Raw genomic sequence first — 16,305 nt, forward strand, 5'->3', positions numbered from 1 at the left:
CCTAATCTTTTTTGATTTTATTGCGAATTTATTTATTTGAATAATTCTTTATCTGTCCTATAAATTATCATTACTATATTGTCTAATTTTACATCTAATACATCTAGCCTCTCATTTTTATTCTTCAAAATAAGCTCATCATTCTCTTACTATTGATACTTGATTTTTATAAAATAAATTCTCTTTTACTGTCAATTGTTTTCAATCTTCACCCTTTTTTCAAACAAGTGAGGTTTGAGCCCTTACTCAATGTATGGAATGGTTAAAGGATTAACACAAATATTACTATTGTATTTTTGGTGAACTTTTATAACATGCTTAGGACCAAAAATTGTAACAAAACACCGCGACAAAAGAAATAGCAACAGATAAACACGACTCAACAATAGGGAAGATTTCAGGAGAAAACAATACACAGTAAATAACAAAAAGTTTTTGAATTCAAACTAGAAATAAAACAGTTTTTGCTTTAATGAAAGTTGTTAGGCACACTGTAAATGGTTAGGCGCTTATACTTACATCAAACCCTACTTAATGTACCACCCCCGGCCGAGTTAAAATGCGTAACCGGAAAAGAAGGTGTGCATGCCTGGCACGAACACTCAAAGCGTGTTCTAGCGTGCTGCTCGTACTGACTCAGAGCAAGGGTGAGATGTAGGTGTAAGGGCAGTGCGTGTTCGTCGGGAACCTAGTGCATAAGATCGGTCAAGGCCCGTTCTTACACTGAAAATTGCGAATTGCGAATTGCGAAAATATGTTTATACTTTGTTTACTTTGAAAGTAATAAAATATTTAAATTAAGCCGTTACAGATATTTAAAATATGCTTTCTGTATTCTTGTTCCCATTTTTCATTAAGAGGCAGAAAACTTGAAAAACAAGCGAAACCAGAAAATATTTTGAAATGCTATTCCTGGTTTGGTAATAATTTCTAGTTTGCAAGCTGTTTTAAAATATTTTATACTTTTCTTTCATTTAGAATTTTTGGCAAACGAATTTTTGTTTCGTTTCAAATAGGTATGTTAGGCCATTGCAAAATTTATGTAAATATTTTTTTCCTTTCACATTAAAATCAAGTTTAAAAATCATCAAACACAACAATACAAATACATGGCAAAATGCTTATTTACGTTTTTTTAATCAAACAAAGATTGTTTAAACTTTTCACGAATTTCTAATTTTGAGACCATAGATCAGTTAAAGACGTATTTTTAAGAGTAATTTTATATTTTCATAAGTTTATTAATATTTTGCATGATAGTAGCATAAATTTAATGATGTATAAAGCATTTAAATATGTATTTTCCAACTCTAGATTTATTTTCTTTCTACCGTTTGTTTATTCGACCTTTTGTCCTTTTGACCATTTGACCTTTTTCCTTTTTTGATCTCTTAATTTAGACCTTTGAGCATTTGAGATGTGCCAATTCGACCTTTTTGCATTCGTGCTTTTGTCCTTTCGACCTTGTGTCGGATTTCGGACATTGAACAATACATTCACTTAGGGAGCGTTCTTTTATTACGTAACGCAGTAAGGGGGGGAGGGGAGGTCGGAGGCCGTGTTACGCTCCATACAAATTTTTTAAAATTTGTATGGAAATTTTGTTACGAGGGGGGGGGGGGGAGGGGATTTAAAAGTCCGATTTTTCGCGTTACGTAATAAAAGAACGCTCCCTTAGATATCTTTTATAACATCAAATGTCAAATAAACATGTCAGGATAAGTGGATATAATAAAAAAAAAAACTAATATATTTTTGAAAATTTGAGCTACTTATCACATACGATATAACAAAAATGTCTAAACAACGCCCAGTTACCGAAAAACTACTGTAGTTCAAGTAAAGGAGCCATTACACTACCGCAAATAAACAAACAAACTCACACTTTTTCGTGTTTGACAGTTTGCCAAACTCGCAAACTTGTTAGCGGCAAACTCGCAAACAAAGCAAAATGTGTGCCGGCTGACGTTTGTAGACACAAATCCAGGCAGGCAAACTAGCAAACTGTCAAAAAGTGCGAGTTTGTTTGTTTGTTTACCGTGGTGTAATAGCTCCTTAAGTCAATTCAATAATTTGTATAGTTACAGTCCAGACTCAAATTTCAATTATCTGAATGTTTGTTTTATTTTTTATGTTTTTGCAACTAACATCAAATTTGATTATCCGAAGTTAATTTTTTCAAGACCTTCGGATAATCGAGACATTTCCGTAAAAAGGCTCTATTCTAATTTAATCAAATCTGGAATGACGTTGATCACAGCTGGCCTCCTCAGCTACTATTTAACACTTCAAATTTTGTGAAATACATAGTTTACTTTTGCCTGGGATTGTGCAAGTTAGTTCAAGCTGCTGCTTATGCTTATGCGCCCTTTTCAAATGTTGCTCAAGAAATCTAACAGCCACGCCAGTCTTTCGAAAGCATTCTAAAGAATACTGGATTGTTCATCTAAAATATTCTCCTTATTTTTAGTATTGTTATGGCCAGCCCTACCGCGCCTGTAGTTAATCGCAAAGATAATTCTTTGAGTTGAGTTTGAAAGTGAATTTTAAAAGACAGCATCACAATTCAGAATTTTCTTATGATTTTCTCGCAAATTGAGTTTTCCTCACTGAATCTTATTGTTTCCTTTCTCTACAGGACGTCCAAAAGCAGCTCACGCTTGCCGCGTCCGCTGCCGCCGCCAGCCAGGCCGGCCAAAAGGTGCAAATCCAAAAGATCGGCACCAGCATATCGGCCGCCGGCCAGCAGCAGAGCGTCACCACGCTAACGCAGCAGCAAGCTGCCGCAGCCGCCGCCTCCGGCCAACAGTGCGTCCAGGTTTCGCAAGCGACGATGCCAACGGCGCAGCTGTTGAGTCCGCTGCAGCAGCAGGGCGCCCAGCAGATGCAGTTCACCTCGCCGTGGATCCCCCAGATGGGTCAGTTTTGGACCGCGAATGGACTGCAGCTGGCGTCGAATCCGATCATCTTCCGGAACACTGGGCCAGACGGAAGCTCGAACATGTTCATCCAGCAAAGCCCGCAGCAGGCGATTCAGCAGGCTCACAATCGTAAGTTTTAGGAGGTTGTTCAAGTTTAAGAAATTGTAATGATTGTTCTTGTTTTTTTCAGAAACTCTAACGCTGCCCTGCATTACGCAGCAACCCCAGCAAACTGCGCAGCAGCAAGCCCAACAACAGGCTCAGCAACAGCAGCAGCAGGCTCAACAGAACCAGCAAAACCAGCAGAACCAAGTCAACCAGCAACAGCAACAAGCTCAACAGCAAGCTAACGTAACTGCCCAGCAAACGACGGCCACCGCCCAGCAGCCCCAGTTGGCCGCCCAGACGACACTTCAGCAAAAGACTGTCGGCAGCCACCTGGCGCCGAAGCAAACCCAGCGACCGCAGCTGCTGCCCCAGGGCTCGTCCCCGAACATCCGTCCGTCGGCGTCGACGCAAACCATGCAAGCCCAGCAGAATCTGCTCGCCAAGGGCAGCAAAATTCGCACCAAACAGCAACCGGTGCGACCGTCCGGCCCAGTTCAGATCAAGGCGGATCTTGCGAACGCCCAGGTCAAGCTCGGTCAAAATCAACAACAGCAGCAGCAACCGCAAATGCAGCAGGTTGTGACGACCGGGGGAAAGTGAGTTTGACTACGTCTAATTCTTAATAAGTTCAAGTTTAAAACTGCTTATCTTCTTGTTTTAGAATGGTCCTGATGAACACCGGAGGTCAGATAACGTCCCCATCGGTGCTGAACATTCAGCCAATGCTGACCACCGACAAGCAACAGCAGTTGCAGTTGCAGCAGCAAATCAAGAGCGCCCAGCAGCAGCAGGCGCATCAGCAGCAACAGCACCAACAGGTTCTGCTCCAACAGCAGGTGAGTTATTAGCGCTTAAATTCTTCCGGGCAAAATCCAATTATGTTCTTCTCTAATCGGCAGGCCGCCCTCCAACAACTCCACCAACAGCACGCTCTACAGCAGCAACAACAGAATCAGCAGGGCGCCCAAGCCCAACAGCAGATCCAACAACTGCAGCAACAATTCATCCAGCAAAACCAACAAAACCAACAACCCGGTCAACTGGTGGGTCAAACCAACCAAACCACGGGTCAACTGATCCAAACCGCTGCGGCAGCAGCCGCCGCCGGTGGCCAAACCCAGGGCAACATCCTGCAGCAGTTTGTGTTCCAGCAGCAACCTGGCCAGGGCAATCAACCGGGTGGGATCTCGATGATCAACGTCACTTCGACGGAATCGATGCTGCAGCACCATCAGCAACAGCAGCAGCAACAACAACAGGGCCAGCAGCAGACGCAAGCTGGCCAAACTATTGGCCAAAAGGGAACAACCCAGATGATCATCACTAACCAGTTGACGCAACAACAACAACAGCAACAGCAGCAAGGTGGCGAACGCAACGTCAGCGTTGCGCACTCGCAAACGTTGCAAATTGAACGTACGATTCTGCCGGTCGTTTCCATCGCCGGAATGTCCGCCGCCCCAATTGTAGTCTCCAGCAACGGAACGACCATTTCCCCAATCCATCAACAGCAAGCCCAGCTTCATCAAGCTCAAAGTGGTCAACTCCCCACCGGCAACCAACAGCAACAGCAGCAACACCCCTCGCAAATCCTCGTATCCACCATCCCAACCTCCATGCAGCAGCAAGTCAACGCCCAGAACCCAATCGTAGCGATGACCTCCCTCTCGGCCGCTCCACTCTCCGCTGCCACCGCCATGATGATCAACACCTCAACCCCCGTCTCCTCCTCGGCAACCTCCGCCGCCACCACAACCTCCATCAACCAAACCCCCGTCGTCTCGGCCTCCATCACCACGACCACCTCCAAGGAAAGTGCCGACATGAAGGCCGCCAGCGTAGCGATGCTCCAACTCCAACATCTCTCCACCCCCCAAAAGCAAATCCAGCACCAGCAAATGCTGGAGAGTATGAACGCGGCGAACGCCGCGGCAGCCGCTGCTGCCGCCGGTTCCCCCACGATGAACTCGATGCAGCAGCAGAAGGCGACTCCGACTACGCCGACCCACTCGGCGGCGCCGGCTTCGACGATGGGAGGGATGGCGGGAACGCCGACGACGACGATGGCGGCGAGCTCGGCCGTTGAGCAGCAGCAGCAGCAGCAGATGAACAGCAGCAGGTCGTCGCTTGGGCATAGTGCAGGGACGCCGACGAAGTCGATCGTGGCGGACACGACGGCCAAGGATAAGCAGCAGCAGCAGCAGGTGCAGCAGGATGCGGCTACCGGGAAAGGTAGGTGTAAGTACAATGTTGATTTTTAATTTATTTCGGGTGAAGGTTTGCAGTCTAGCAAAGTGTATATATTTTGAAGTTATTTATTTTTTTAAATTAATTTTGCTAATGTTAAAAGTTTGATAGAATATTGCTGTATAAATTTCGAATCGAATGGTGGTGCCACTTCGATTAATCTGAGGGAAAAAAATAAATGAAATCTGACGCACTACCCCAGAGAATGCGGCTAGTTTTTCGGAATTGAATCCCAGTACCTTTAAGTAAGACTTTATCCAACGTCAAAAAATCATAATATTAAAATATAAAAATAGCTAAATATCAAAATTTAAGAATTTAAAACTCAAAAATAAATATCTTAAAAGCCTTCAAATATAAAAATCTCAAGATCATGAAAAAAATCTTGCTACGCTTATCTAAATTCTAAAAATCTAAAAATCTAAAAATCTAAAAATCTAAAAATCTAAAAATTTAAAAATCTAAAAATCTAAAAATCTGAAAATCTAAAAATTTAAAAATCTAAAAATCTAAAAATCTAAAAATCTAAAAATCTAAAAATCTAAAAATCTAAAAATCTAAAAATCTAAAAATCTAAAAATCTAAAAATCTAAAAATCTAAAAATCTAAAAATCTAAAAATCTAAAAATCTAAAAATCTAAAAATCTAAAAATCTAAAAATCTAAAAATCTAAAAATCTAAAAATCTAAAAATCTAAAAATCTAAAAATCTAAAAATCTAAAAATCTAAAAATCTAAAAATCTAAAAATCTAAAAATCTAAAAATCTAAAAATCTAAAAATCTAAAAATCTAAAAATCTAAAAATCTAAAAATCTAAAAATCTAAAAATCTAAAAATCTAAAAATCTAAAAATCTAAAAATCTAAAAATCTAAAAATCTAAAAATCTAAAAATCTAAAAATCTAAAAATCTAAAAATCTAAAAATCTAAAAATCTAAAATCTAAAAATCTAAAAATCTAAAAATCTAAAAATCTAAAAATCTAAAAATCTAAAAATCTAAAAATCTAAAAATCTAAAAATCTAAAAATCTAAAAATCTAAAAATCTAAAAATCTGAAAATCTAAAAATCTAAAAATCTAAAAATCTAAAAATATAAAAATCTAAAAATCTAAAAATCTAAAAATCTAAAAATCTAAAAATCTAAAAATCTAAAAATCTAAAAATCTAAAAATCTAAAAATCTAAAAATCTAAAAATCTAAAAATCTAAAAATCTAAAAATCTAAAAATCTAAAAATCTAAAAATTTAAAAATCTAAAAATCTAAAAATCTGAAAATCTAAAAATCTAAAAATCTAAAAATCTAAAAATCTAAAAATCTAAAAATCTAAAAATCTAAAAATCTAAAAATCTAAAAATCTAAAAATCTAAAAATATAAAAATCTAAAAATCTAAAAATCTAAAAATCTAAAAATCTAAAAATCTAAAAATCTAAAAATCTAAAAATCTAAAAATCTAAAAATCTAAAAATCTAAAAATCTAAAAATCTAAAAATCTAAAAATCTAAAAATCTAAAAATCTAAAAATCTAAAAATCTAAAAATATAAAAATCTAAAAATCTAAAAATCTAAAAATCTAAAAATCTAAAAATCTAAAAATCTAAAAATCTAAAAATCTAAAAATCTAAAAATCTAAAAATCTAAAAATCTAAAAATCTAAAAATCTAAAAATCTAAAAATCTAAAAATCTAAAAATCTAAAAATCTAAAAATCTAAAAATCTAAAAATCTAAAAATCTCAAGATCTAAAAATCTAAAAATCTAAAAATCTAAAAATCTAAAAATCTAAAAATCTAGCAAAACACTGTAAAAGGGCCGAAGCCGAAGTGTAAACAAAGAGTCTATCCTGCTCGTTCCTTATGTAAACATCAACTGACGTGAGCAGGATAGACTCTTTGTTTACACTTCGGCTTCGGCCCTTTTACATTGTTTTGCTTGAAATCTAAAAACCTAAAAATCTAAAAATCTAAAAATCTAAAAATCTAAAAATCTAAAAATCTAAAAATCTAAAAATCTAAAAATCTAAAAATCTAAAAATCTAAAAATCTAAAAATCTAAAAATCTAAAAATCTAAAAATCTAAAAATATAAAAATCTTTGGATCATTAATATGTCGATACAAAATCCAAAGCCTTATCTGAAATAAAAAAATATTCATGAACATAAAAAAAAACTTTCGTATTTCAAAATATTATTTTTTTTTTAATTAAGAAATCTTTATCAAAAAAACGTATAATCAAATATTAATTTCAAAATAAAAAAATTAAACAAAATTTTCAAAATTAAACTCAATAGAATAAAAAAGAAACAATTGCAGAATCTATAAAAATCTGAAAAAAAAGAATTATCTTAAATTTTATTAATTTCATAGATCTGAGAATTAAAAAATCAAAAAATCTGCAAAGAAAAAATTATCGTTAATGCACAATGTACCCTCAAACGATTGAAAAAAATAAAATAAAAATCAGAATATCGAAATAATGCCGTTCTACGCATAACTGTCCCATGTTCAAAAAAGTGCAACCGAATAAAACGCGATTGAAATTTTTCGACTGTTTTGTGATTCTACGCATAATTGTCCCGTGGATTCAATAATAAGTCCTGATCATCCCAGTTAGCAGTTTATCACTCTTATTTGTTATCCTCTTCCTAAAAAATAGGTAAACACGACATAATGCTTCGTAAAACTGATGATTTCGTGAAAGAAAATACTTGGTGGGACAATTATGCGTAGAACGACGTAGAAGTTCAACGGCGGGACAAATAGACTTGGTGTTGTTTTTGATGAATTTACGAAGAAAGTACTAAATTTTATGAGTTTTTTTTTTTAAATATACGTCAAGCAAAACTTAAAAATGTCAAAAAATCAGAATCGACCAAAAATATTATGGGACAATTATGCGTAGAATGGTAGAATATATAAAAAATATATTTAAAATGTTATTTAAAAAATCTCAAATATCGAAATACCTATCTATAAATCAAAAATCTTATTATCTGGTCAAAACGCCATTTTAAGTTTTCAAACGACTTTTTCAATAGTTAAACTAGATTTTTGGAACTTCGTACTATTTTTCTCAAATAGCCAAACTCATCACCTTTCTTTTGCGTCAAAGACAGCTAAAATCGGATGATATGTGCGCGGAGATATGATTTTTTGAAAAAAGTGGTTTTTGCGAAAAATGACGAAAATTGCCATTTTTCGAACCACCCTAGCAAGATGTAGGTCACCCTAATGGCCAAACAAAAAAATACGGGTCTAATTATTTTGGCCGAGGAACCCCCAGAAAAATTTTGAGCCCGATTGGAGAACTATTTTTTCGGTTTAGGCTCTTTTCAAATGGAATTGCTGTATATCAAAAAATATCTAAAATCTATAAATTATAAAACTAGGCGAAATTCTCGTATGTTTGGCAGGTTAAGCACTCGCTCCTAACTCCATCCAATTAGCTGATTTTCACTATTTAAACAACTAATTTTGCAAAACTTTTGATAGAAATTTGCTTGCTCACTTCTTATTGAGCTATTTATCACTCGATTTCAGTTGAAAACGCTTTTAATTAGCTTTAATTGAATGTCAAAGTTCTGACCTGCCAACATTAGAGGCACGCTGGAATTAGATGCTGTTCCCCTATATAACCAAAAAAAAGCATATGCCTTTAAAAAAAAACAGTTAAATTAAAGAATAAAAAAATATAATGATAAAATTTTCTAATCTTAAAATTGAAATAAACAAGAATAGAACTTATAAATAATAAAAATCTTCATTAAAAAAAAAAAACATTAAATCTAAAAATTGCGAGGTTCGAGAATCAGAATTCCTTAGAAAAATCTTAAAATCCTAAAATTCCAAATGTAATATAATAAACTTAAAATCTGAAAAAAAAAACTTTACTAAAAATCGTGAAATTTTATAATTTCTAATCAAAATTAAAAATCAACAAAGCAAAACAAAATTATAAAGAATTTAAACTGTCACAACATACTAAAATCTGTAAATCTAATATCTTGATCAAAAATTGCAAAATCTAATAACCACATAATCAATTTTTTTTTAAAGTTAGAGATAAAAACCTAAAATTTTAACAACCATTGTAATATTGCAATTCCATGAATGCAAATATTAACAAACAATGTACCTATTTACAAAATAAAATGTTTCAAATCGTCACAAGCGATAATTTCAAACAATCGTCAAATTAATTTTTCGGTTATTTTTTTTTTTTGCGTACGTGGCTTCAACAATCAGATAAAAAATCAGATCTTGAATGTTTTCATACGACCTTTCCAAATGTAAAAATGTAATGGAAATTCTAAGCATTTTCCCTACACAAATTACAAATAATTTTTGTTTTGACAGTTATTTGAAATAGCTCGAAAACTATCTAAATAACTAACTAACCTCTTGTCTGGTTTCATTAAGGATGTTTTTTGATAGTCATAAAAATTTCATTCAATTTGGCTATCAAAAAATTGTGATAACTTGATTTGGACGCTATAACTATTTTTCAAACATATAAGTTACAAAATGAAACCTTCGTGAAATTTTTGCATTATTCAAAAGTGTGTCTTTTTTTCAAATCTTGCTTCAAAATTTAAAGAATGCTGTATTTTGATCATTTTTAAACGAATTGATGTGAAAAGTTCAATGTATCGTTTCTTGTACTTCTCAATGTATTGTGAATGTGGTTTGTTGTGCACATCCTTTCCGGTTCTTATTGCCATTCCTTTATTTAATTTCACGTCCGTCCCATCAACCACTACGAAGCGGTGGTGCATCACGCCTTTTCCCGTGAATTTCCCATTATGAATCAAAAGCTAGACCACACCAACCCATTCACAAGTCCAGGGTTGTTACGAAAAAGTCGAAGAAAAATCCGCGCCAGATCCGCGCCGACCCCAAAACCCAATCCGCGCGAAATCCGCGCCATATAAAAAAATCGCGACAAACATAGAAGAGAGTAACATAATGAATAAAATTTTAAACGAAAAAAGAATAATACAGAAAGCATTACTGATCCGTTGATCAGTTGTGGATTCATATCCCACCTGCACCAAGTGGAATCTTTTCTGCCATTTCTGAAACAATATTAGCAATTTTTTGTAACACTTTAAATATCGTTGCTTTAAAAACAAATTTAGGAAAAAAATTAAATACAAAAATTAAAAAAAATTAAAACCCTAAAATAAATTACCAAATAATAAAATATAGGGACTTGATAATTTTCACCAAATTTTCTTCTTAAACTTTCTCTAAACTAAAATATGACTCCGAAAATGATTCGAACTAAGAAAATGGCAAAAAAACAATTATTTAATAATTTAATAATTTAATAATCAAATAATAAAATAACTTAATAATTTAATAACTAAATAACTAAATAATTAAATAATTTAATAATTTAATAATTTAATAATTTAATAATTTAATAATTTAATAATTTAATAATTTAATAATTTAATAATTTAATAATTTAATAATTTAATAATTTAATAATTTAATAATTTAATAATTTAATAATTTAATAATTTAATAATTTAATAATTTAATAATTTAATAATTTAATAATTTAATAATTTAATAATTTAATAATTTAATAATTTAATAATTTAATAATTTAATAATTTAATAATTTAATAATTTAATAATTTAATAATTTAATAATTTAATAATTTAATAATTTAATAATTTAATAATTTAATAATTTAATAATTTAATAATTTAATAATTTAATAATTTAATAATTTAATAATTTAATAATTTAATAATTTAATAATTTAATAATTTAATAATTTAATAATTTAATAATTTAATAATTTAATAATTTAATAATTTAATAATTTAATAATTTAATAATTTAATAATTTAATAATTTAATAATTTAATAATTTAATAATTTAATAATTTAATAATTTAATAATTTAATAATTTAATAATTTAATAATTTAATAATTTAATAATTTAATAATTTAATAATTTAATAATTTAATAATTTAATAATTTAATAATTTAATAATTTAATAATTTAATAATTTAATAATTTAATAATTTAATAATTTAATAATTTAATAATTTAATAATTTAATAATTTAATAATTTAATAATTTAATAATTTAATAATTTAATAATTTAATAATTTAATAATTTAATAATTTAATAATTTAATAATTTAATAATTTAATAATTTAATAATTTAATAATTTAATAATTTAATAATTTAATAATTTAATAATTTAATAATTTAATAATTTAATAATTTAATAATTTAATAATTTAATAATTTAATAATTTAATAATTTAATAATTTAATAATTTAATAATTTAATAATTTAATAATTTAATAATTTAATAATTTAATAATTTAATAATTTAATAATTTAATAATTTAATAATTTAATAATTTAATAATTTAATAATTTAATAATTTAATAATTTAATAATTTAATAATTTAATAATTTAATAATTTAATAATTTAATAATTTAATAATTTAATAATTTAATAATTTAATAATTTAATAATTTAATAATTTAATAATTTAATAATTTAATAATTTAATAATTTAATAATTTAATAATTTAATAATTTAATAATTTAATAATTTAATAATTTAATAATTTAATAATTTAATAATTTAATAATTTAATAATTTAATAATTTAATAATTTAATAATTTAATAATTTAATAATTTAATAATTTAATAATTTAATAATTTAATAATTTAATAATTTAATAATTTAATAATTTAATAATTTAATAATTTAATAATTTAATAATTTAATAATTTAATAATTTAATAATTTAATAATTTAATAATTTAATAATTTAATAATTTAATAATTTAATAATTTAATAATTTAATAATTTAATAATTTAATAATTTAATAATTTAATAATTTAATAATTTAATAATTGAATAATTTAATAATTGAATAATTGAATAATTTAATAATTTAATAATTTAATAATTTAATAATTTAATTATTTAATAATTTAATAATTTAATAATTTAATAATTTAATAATTTAATAATTTAATAATTTAATAATTTAATAATTTAATAATTTAATAATTAAATAATTTAATAATTAAATAATTTAATAATTAAATAATTTAATAATTTAATAATTTAATAATTTAATAATTTAATAATTTAATAATTTAATAATTTAATAATTTAATAATTTAATAATTTAATAATTTAATAATTTAATAATTTAATAATTTAATAATTTAATAATTTAATAATTTAATAATTTAATAATTTAATAATTTAATAATTTAATAATTTAATAATTTAATAATTTAATAGTTTAATAATTTAATAATTTAATAATTTAATAATTTAATAATTTAATAATTTAATAATTTAATAATTTAATAATTTAATAATTTAATAATTTAATAATTTAATAATTTAATAATTTAATAGTTTAATTATTTAATAATTTAATAATTTAATAATTTAATAATTTAATAATTTAATAATTTGATAATTAAATAATTTAATAATTTAATAATTAAATTATTTAATAATTTAATAATTTAATAATTTAATAATTTAATAATTTAATAATTTAATAATTTAATAATTTAATAATTTAATAATTTAATAATTTAATAATTTAATAATTTAATAATTTAATAATTTAATAATTTTTTTAATTTAATAACTAAATAATTTAATTATTTAATAAATAAATAATTAAATAATTTTATAAATTAATAACTTAAGAACTTTCTTAAAAAATTAAAAAATTAAGAACTTAAAAAATCCATGTTAATTTTTTTTTTGTAATTTTTCAATGTGAGAATTCATATTTCTTTTTGCGTTTTTGAGTCTGCAAGATTTGGCAATTTAAATTTATGAATTCTATTTTTTTGTTTAATTGAATATGTAAATTCTGAAATTTTCAATGTTAGACGGAGATTTTAGCAGATTGCTAAGTGGATTTCGTCATGTTTTGATAATTGGGAGTAGAACCAAAAAAACGACCCCGGGTCTTTTGTGGTCTCTATTGCAAGTTTCTGCTCGAATCTAGGATTCCGAAGGCTTGAATGGGGAGAGCACCCAAACCTCTTTCTACTCCAAGGAACCTTCCACCCCAGTGTTTGAACTGACGACCTTTGGATTGCGAGTCCAACCGCCGCCAGTGATTCCACCGGAGTAGGCTTGGTTTGGTGTGTTGTTTGTACTTATGGCATGGAGACAACTCCTACACCTGGAATGACTTAACGGCCTAACAACCAAGGCCGGAACCGACATTTTACTTCCTCATCCGATGGAAGGTTGCAGCAGATGGGAATCAAACCCAGAATCATCCGCTTACAAAGCGGACAGCGTAACCATTCGGCCACGCACTGCCACCCGGGGGGAGTAGAACCAATTCTACCCAAATCAGAGTGGCAACAGAATCTTTCAATTTTTAATACCACAAATTTCAAAATTTAAATTTAAGATTGAAAAAACTTAAAAAATCTAAAAAGATCTAAAGCTTTTTGAAATTCTGTAATTTTTCGAATTTTGTAATTTTGAAATTGTAATTAATATGCTCACTCAATATTTATTGTATGCTATATTAAAAAATTCCTTGGAAACTTTGGAACCCTGTACCGATCAAAAAAAATCTAAGGGTTAAATCCCATCGGAACATACCCTAAGAATCATTTAAGTACATCCTTATGTCTAAATCTTTGGAAAAAGTTTAAAATATGAGTCAGAAGATAAAATTTAAATGTATCATGTGAATAATTGTAGAAAAATATTTAAACCAGGTAAGCAAATGTTAACAAAAATTATGAGTTGTAATGTTATGTAAAATTTATATAAGAAATCTCAATACATTTTGAAAAATTAACGCTCCTTGAAGATTATTTTGAAGATTCGTATTAAGAAAAAAACAATGAATAATTTTCAGAAGAAAATTTTCTTCATTAACAACTTCATAGAAATTGATGTTTTTGCACTCAAAGAAAAAGATTGAATTTATTTAATTGCTTATAATATTTTCCTTTGTAACTTGAAGAAATTCTATCGTTCTCAATTATTTTATTTATGAAAATTGCTATCCGCGCGAAATCCGCGCCTGAACAAAATTAGCCAGCAAATCCGCGCCAGATCCGCGCGATACGCGCCATCCGCGCCATCCGCGCGATCCGCGCCGTCCGTAACAACCCTGCAAGTCGCTCACGTGCTCGCGTCCATGGCTATGAGCACAAAACCATTTGAACTTGACATTGGATCCAGTTTGCAGAAGAAAACAACAACAACAACTTGGCACAGTCGGGAAGCGCGATTTTTTTTTGTTGTTGCGAAATTTAAGGAGAAGAGAACGCGCCCGGAGAGTCAAACAACAAGAGAGAATGAGAATGTGTGAATAATTTATTAGAGGGAGGCTTGAGAAGGTGGTTATTCGCAAGTACCCACTTTCGGTGTGTTTAGTGTGTCGTTAGTTGTGAGGGGGAAGTTTCGTCGTGATTATTGATTGATCGATTAAAGTAGTTTGAAATCTACGGATTTTTTAAATGTTTTAAATTTGACCGGAAGTAAGTTTGAGACCTTCTCATAAATAGTTAGAAGAACAAACTTATTCTCAATTCAATTGGCATACTAACAAGAGTGTAATCCTAGTAGTCTTTGCGACCTACACTGACACTTTTAACCAGCAAACAAGGGAGAGCAAAGCCAGGTGACGTTCGACGCACGTTACACCTGCCTACTACCACCACTGCAGCGCGCGTTACATTGCGCGGCGCGTCGTGCAGTTGAATCACTCACGTTGTCCGGCTCGCGCGCGTGTCATCGCTAGTCAGTGCGCCTACTTGGTTGTGTTGTGTGTGTGTGTGTGCGGTGTGGTGCGTGGTATTGCGCACTTTTGGCCACTTTTGTTTTGCGCGCCGGCTGTTTTTTGTTTCGCTTCTCCTCTTTCGTCACGTCACACCGTATTGCGAATTTACTTCTTCTTGTTGCGTGAGTTGTTTGGTTCAAGAGTGACGATGACGAGTTTTGGGGCTTGTTTTTGCGCAAATTACCTTTGCAGTTGTGTTTGTGCGCGCGCTCTCAACTTTATCTCGCTTTTTTCGGGGTTTTCATGGGAGGGTGTCTGGCTCTCCATTAATTTACTTCCTCTTGCAGCTAAAGAGCTTGGTATTAACTCGTTCTTTCCACTCGCAGACTCAGTACCAGCATCAGCCGCGCCGGACAGCGCATCGGACGCGCAACAGCAGCAGCAACTGAACGGCGGCCCAACGCCGATGGACACATCGTCACCGGCGTCCGCAACAGCAGCAGCAGCCGCCGCAGCCACCCTGGCCGGTCTGGCCTCCGCGATCCCTGCCTCCCTGGCGCCAACCACGTCCATCCCGGCACCAACACCAACATCTGCCCCGTCAACAACCGGTCCACCAGCTGCCGTCGCGGACGAGTCGGCAGGTGGTGCCGCCGTAGTCAGCACGACCACATCGACGGCCAACAGCAGCACAACGACACCGGCACTGCCAACGATCGCGAGCAGTGCGAGCACGAACGCGACGACGACCACGACGCCACCGACGTCGGCCAATGGAACAATGACCAGCGCGAGCGTTGTGGCGGCTTCCTCACCTGCGCCAACGACGGTCACCAGCAACAATAGCTTGCCGCCGGCGAGTAAGGCCGGGCTGCCGACGGCCGATAAGGGAGGACTGCCGAAGGCGATGATTAAGCCGAACGTGCTGACGCACGTGATCGATGGATTTGTGATACAGGAGGCGCCGGATCCGTTTCCGGTGCAGCGGCAGAGGTATCCCGAGCGGGATAGTGGAGATGAACCGCCGAGTGAGTATTTTGCTTGCTGCTTTCTTGGGTGGGTTAGTTTTAAACGACGGGAGAAACTAAAAATTCACCTAAAAACATCTTTACAGGGGTTTAGATCGTGAAATTAAGTAGAAAATGGATTTTCCGAAGTAGGGTAAAATTTTGGAACTTTGGTGTCTTTAGAAAAGTCGTTGTAAATGGCTACTTCAGCTTTTGATTTATATCGTTTTTATATTTAC

At 31.4% G+C, this 16,305-nt stretch overlaps 1 protein-coding gene across 2 annotated transcripts in view; it reads left to right on the top strand.

The window, feature by feature from the left end:
* The window catches only part of LOC120413978 (polyhomeotic-proximal chromatin protein-like), a 53,387-nt gene that overhangs the window by 31,240 nt on the left and 5,842 nt on the right, over positions 1–16,305 (top strand). Inside the window, exons 3-7 of one of the 2 annotated variants that reach the window (XM_052709259.1) lie at positions 2,639–3,050; positions 3,112–3,625; positions 3,691–3,865; positions 3,929–5,261; positions 15,446–16,087. In XM_052709259.1, the coding sequence (XP_052565219.1) occupies positions 2,639–3,050; positions 3,112–3,625; positions 3,691–3,865; positions 3,929–5,261; positions 15,446–16,087 (3,076 nt within the window). Of the gene's footprint in view, positions 1–2,638; positions 3,051–3,111; positions 3,626–3,690; positions 3,866–3,928; positions 5,268–15,445; positions 16,088–16,305 lie in introns of both variants that reach the window. The other variant, XM_052709258.1, reaches the window with a different exon arrangement.

This window comes from Culex pipiens, chromosome 3 (genome assembly GCF_016801865.2).
Source record: "Culex pipiens pallens isolate TS chromosome 3, TS_CPP_V2, whole genome shotgun sequence".
Taxonomy (NCBI): Eukaryota; Metazoa; Arthropoda; class Insecta; order Diptera; family Culicidae; genus Culex; species Culex pipiens.